The sequence below is a fragment of the Tauraco erythrolophus genome, chromosome 25 (assembly GCF_009769465.1).
Source record: "Tauraco erythrolophus isolate bTauEry1 chromosome 25, bTauEry1.pri, whole genome shotgun sequence".
Taxonomy (NCBI): domain Eukaryota; kingdom Metazoa; phylum Chordata; class Aves; order Musophagiformes; family Musophagidae; genus Tauraco; species Tauraco erythrolophus.
In genome coordinates this window covers 7,759,275-7,763,965 of record NC_141489.1, presented here as the reverse complement: position 1 = coordinate 7,763,965, position 4,691 = coordinate 7,759,275, and the positions used below count along the sequence as shown (strand labels likewise).

The 4,691-nt window shown below is 56.6% G+C and overlaps 1 protein-coding gene across 1 annotated transcript; it reads left to right on the top strand.

Moving 5' to 3' along the window:
* Positions 1–2,016: 2,016 nt before the first annotated feature.
* Positions 2,017–4,319, top strand: LOC147527054 (dolichyl-diphosphooligosaccharide--protein glycosyltransferase subunit DAD1). The gene is made up of 3 exons (XM_086626654.1): positions 2,017–2,257; positions 3,403–3,553; positions 4,106–4,319. The coding sequence occupies exons 1-2, from the start codon at positions 2,017–2,019 to the stop codon at positions 3,531–3,533; spliced, it is 372 nt and encodes a 123-aa protein (XP_086482780.1). The 3' UTR covers positions 3,534–3,553; positions 4,106–4,319.
* Positions 4,320–4,691: the final 372 nt, after the last annotated feature.

Sequence of the window (4,691 nt, the reverse complement as noted above, 5' to 3'; positions counted from 1 at the left end):
CCATCCCATCATCCAGGCTGCTAAAAAAACCAGTATTGATCCCCAAATGATTCCACTAATAACCGTCTGCCTGTTGGACTTTGCATTATTGATCATCACCTTTTGAACTTGGAGGTCCACCACATTATAACTCACCTCTCCATTCCATAGCTCACCTGTATTTCATGTGCAGCCTAGCTCTGGGGTAGCAATTGTTATCTCCCATCAAAAGCTTGTTCTTCGACGCCATGGAGAGAACATCAAGTGCAGGCATTCGCTGATGAAAGATGACTTGCAGCCTGTCTTTCTTCGCACATGAGCACAGCAAGTTCCCACAGGTCCCAGCAATCCTGAGCACCACCAAAATTGTTAGGAGTGCCCCAAGACTGCAGCCACCATCTTCACCCAGGACATGGCATCACAGAGCTGTCTGGGTTTGATAAGGTGAAGAGAAAACACTACAGTTTCTGATGCTTCTCTGTAGCTGTGAATATGCAGAGGACTTTCACAGAGCAGTTGCTACTATCTAGGGGAAGAAGCAAGGGACATGGCTGTGGAACCCATCCCCACCCAGGCCTTTGCTCCTGTGCTGGACCAGAGAAGGGACACAGGCAAATGATTATTCCCAGAGATGTCACAAAAATGGGCAACTGACCAAGGCAAAAAGGTCCTAGGCCCTTTACGGGCACTGCAGAGAAACCTTGGGGGAAGATGCATGTTCAGGTCCAAATTTCCTCCATGACCAGTTAGACTTTAACAAATCAGGAAACCAGAGGCTGTAGAAGATGGTAAGTAACCCCCCAGACGGCGTCCTAGCAAAATCATGCTGCTAATCCCATCTCCCAGCCACAGAAACTGAACTCAGAAATGGAAAAGGTCTCTTGTACAGGATGAGGCTCCTTCAGGAGCCATTGCCAGCATGATCAGAGGATGGAGCACCCGCAAACATCCCAGCTCAGTTCTGCCACTTACAAACATGGACCTCAAAGGGGAAACAGTCTGCGTAAGTTGAAAAGAAGGGAACGTGTGCACACTTCCCCTGCCCAGCCCCAAGAGGGGTGCGTTCCCTATCACGTAACCACGTGTTCCTTGGGGGTATTTCTATCCCTATCTCAAGGACGGATAAGGAGAAGACATTCATGAGGAGCAAGCACACGAGTTAGAAGGGATGTCTCCAAAGATTCAGGCTACAGGATCGACGCCATGACGTAGTTCCAGTGACACACAGATGTCACTTCCGTCAGAGGGCAGGGGACAGAAGAACGCCCCACCTGCATTGCAGAGCCCGTCAGGACTATCAGCTGCCGCACGGAGAGCATCCCTGGGTTGGGAGTGACAGGAAGGCTGCAACGATTTAAACAGAAGGAAGATGTGGATCCAAAAGCTCTGCTTCTGGTCTCCTCAAAAGTTTGTGTTGTGTTTTTTTTCCCCAAAAGCCTAAAGCAGCAGAGCCACTCTGCACACGTTTGAGACTCGCCACCACGGGAACTTTTAGCCAAACGCAAGGAATAAACTGGTTTGCCCCTGCTCAGCCCTGAGAAAGCAGCCACGGCAGCCGGGCTCCCACCGCCTCCCGCTGGGATCGGGACAGCCCCTCGGTAAAGCGGCCGGCGAACACGCGGGGCGAGCGCTGCCCCCGGCAGCCGGACCCGCCGCTGCGGCCGCGGCCGCTCCAGACCCGCGGGGGCGGCGCGCGCGGAGCAGCTGCTGACGGCCCCGCGCGCGCGGGGAGCCGCTCCGGGATCTGCCCAGCAACAGCCGCCGCGTGGCTCCCATTGGCTGTCGGGACGCCTCGGGGGCGGGCACTCAGGAACGCCTTCCGCACCGGCGCGCGCGCCCGCTCCTCCCTCTCCGCGACACGTCAGCGCATGCGTGCAGCGGCCGGCGGCGCCGCCAGCTCCGCCCTGTGGCGGGCGAGACAATTGCGCCTGCGCAGCAGCCACCGGCCCGGCGGCGCGTTGCGCGTGCGCCTGCGCTGACTGCGGCGCCCCGGAAGCGCTTGCGCCGCTTCCGGCCACCTCACCGGGCGGCGGGGCCATGTCGGGCGCGGCGGGCAGCGGCGCGGCGGCCGCGGGCTCGGTGTGCGCGGTGGCGCGGCGGTTCCTGGCGGAGTACGGCAGCGGCACGCCGAGCCGCCTGCGGGCGCTGGACGCCTACCTGCTCTACGTGCTGCTCAGCGGCGCGCTGCAGTTCGGCTACTGCCTCGGCGTCGGCACCTTCCCCTTCAACTCCTTCCTCAGCGGCTTCATCTCCGCCGTCGGCAGCTTCATCCTCGGCGGTCAGTGCCGCGCCGCGCCCGCCCCGGCCGCGCGGTTCGCCCCGGAACCCCCTGCGCAGCCCGAGCCTCGCCGGGGCCCGCGGAGCCCCCGCACGGCCGCGGCCTGCAGCCTCCGGAGAGCCGCCCGAGGAACGCCCGCGTTCGCTGCGCAGTCGGAGCGTTCCCTCGGCGGCCGCAGGCGTTGCCAAAGCCCACGGAAGCCGCCCCCGTTAGCTCTTAAACCGGCCCGGCAGCCAGGCAGTGCTCATGCCAACCTCCAGCACCCCCCGCTCCCCCCGTAACACCGGGTCCTGCTCCCGGAACCCCCCGGGCCCCTGCCCAGCCCGCGCTGCAGCAGGATCCGCACTGTGGCTGTGAAGCTGTGGGTGTGCTGTCCCTGCGCAGCGCAGCCTGGCTCCGTACCAGCCCCAGGGTATCCCGGAGCCATAGAACGGTCAGGGTTGGAAGGGACCTCAAAGATCATCCAGTGCCAACCCCACCCTCCACTACACCAGGTTGCCCAAAGCCCCGTCCAACCTGGCCTTGAACACTTCCAGGGAACACTTCCATCAACAACTTCTCTGGGCAACCTGTTCCAGTGCCTCGCCACCCTCTGAGTGAAAAATTTCTTCCTTATATCTAATCTAAATCTACCCTCCTTCAGTTTAAAGCCATTGCTGGTATCCTTGCTTCTCCCTGATAGTCAAGGAACCCTGCCTTTATCATCTTGTACTGGTGTCCTCTGTTCACAGCCATCCCATGGTGAAACCCAGACTCTAGCAGTGACTGCTTTAGGGTGTTGCTCTCCCATAATACCCCCCAAAACTGCTTTGTTCCTCTGCAGCCTCCCCCAACACACCTAGCGGGGGACACAGAAATATCCTCACTTCTGTCCAAGTCCTATCTTATTGTGAGCCTCTTCCCCTCAGGATTCACTTGGCCACCCTGACAGTGTAGTGCCGTGGGAGAGCTGATTGCATGAAAGCCCTGTGCAGATCACCTGCCTCTGTCTTGCTTGCCTTGTAACAAAGATGGCGTTACCTTTTTTTGTGGTGTCCTGGTGGAACCGTGGCCAGGGCTGGGGTGAGCTGTCCCAGGAAGACTGTGCTTCCCGCCGTGACTTCCTTTTGTGATCTTTAATCTCTCATTCTTTCTCTGCCTTGCAGTTTGCCTCCGGATCCAGATCAACCCCCAAAACAAAGGCGAGTTCCAAGGCATTTCGCCGGAGCGGGCTTTTGCCGATTTCCTCTTTGCCAACACCATTCTCCATCTTGTGGTCATCAATTTTGTTGGCTGAGCTCTAGAAGAGCCTGTGAGGTACTGATCCGTGGGATCACAAGAGGGGCAACCACAGCTCACACGACTTCAGTGCCTTGGTAGAGTTGGGAGGGAACTAGAAAGACAATGAATCCCGGAGTCGTAGCTCCCAGCTGTGTCTTGGCCAAGTACAGTTAAGCCGTTGTCCTCTAGGTTGATACAGGATTAGGATTTACAGCTTTCTGGTTTCGTGCATGTATTTGTTTGCTTTGATCATTAAAAAGGCAGTTTAACTAGGAGTGTTAGGGAAACCTCCCCAAGTTTCTCTCTCATAAGAGAAATACCCTATTCTTCTTTACAAGAGGGGCTTTGGGAGCTGGAACTCCCGGGCTTTGTTTGTGAGGGTTGACCTATTTGGAGGCCATGGGATGGCTGATGTCCAAGTCTGGAGTTTCTCAGCAGGTGAGAGGAGGGAGTCTGGGACAGGGAGTTTGGTGCTGGAAAGTGGAGGCCATGTTCTGTTGTTACTGTTGCAAGGGGCCACAAGATCTCATGGGGTATTTCCTCTCCCATTGGAGAAACATCGCTCATGTCGCCTTTCTCTCTTTCCAGATCTTGAATTGCTCTTGAGCTCTGATGCCAAAGCCTGGCATTGGGAAGAGCTGTTCCCCAGCGGACTCTTACCTACTTCCTTGGTGGAGGAAGGGGATGTAGGGCTCAAGACTTTCCGACAGACTGTCCTATGGAGGAATCTACTGTCTTTTGGAGGGGTCTGCTGCCTCGTTACAGTTACTGTAATCCTTTCCATCAATAAAACTCTATAATACTGCAGTCTTTCCCCTGTTGGTGACAAATAGAGAGGTTCTTCGGACACCCTAGTTCCCTCTCAGGCATGACTCCCTGCTTTTACTCCCCCTCCCTCCCCTTCTACCCAGCAGGCTTTTTTTTCTATGCCCCAGTTTCACAGGGAAGCAGGAAACAAGTTGTCATGGAGACTCAATTGTCATGCACCCTTTTCATCTCCCTGTTTCCTGCCCCTTTATCTTATGGAAAGTATATTGCCAATGTGCCATCAGGCTTCAAAGCTCTGGAAAATTTGGGTTAGGCTGTGGTTAGCGGTCATGAATGGAAGGAAGAGGAGGGTGTCCTCCAGCGCATCGCCAGGTGTACCCATCTTCCCACAGGCCCTGCCGTATCT

Bases quoted from the DNA above. Each gene is read 5' to 3' on its own strand.
- LOC147527054 (XM_086626654.1), top strand. From the start codon at position 2,017: ATGTCGGGCGCGGCGGGCAGCGGCGCGGCGGCCGCGGGCTCGGTGTGC. The intron at 2,258-3,402 runs GTCAGTGCCGCG...TCTGCCTTGCAG, and splicing joins CGGCAGCTTCATCCTCGGCG to TTTGCCTCCGGATCCAGATC.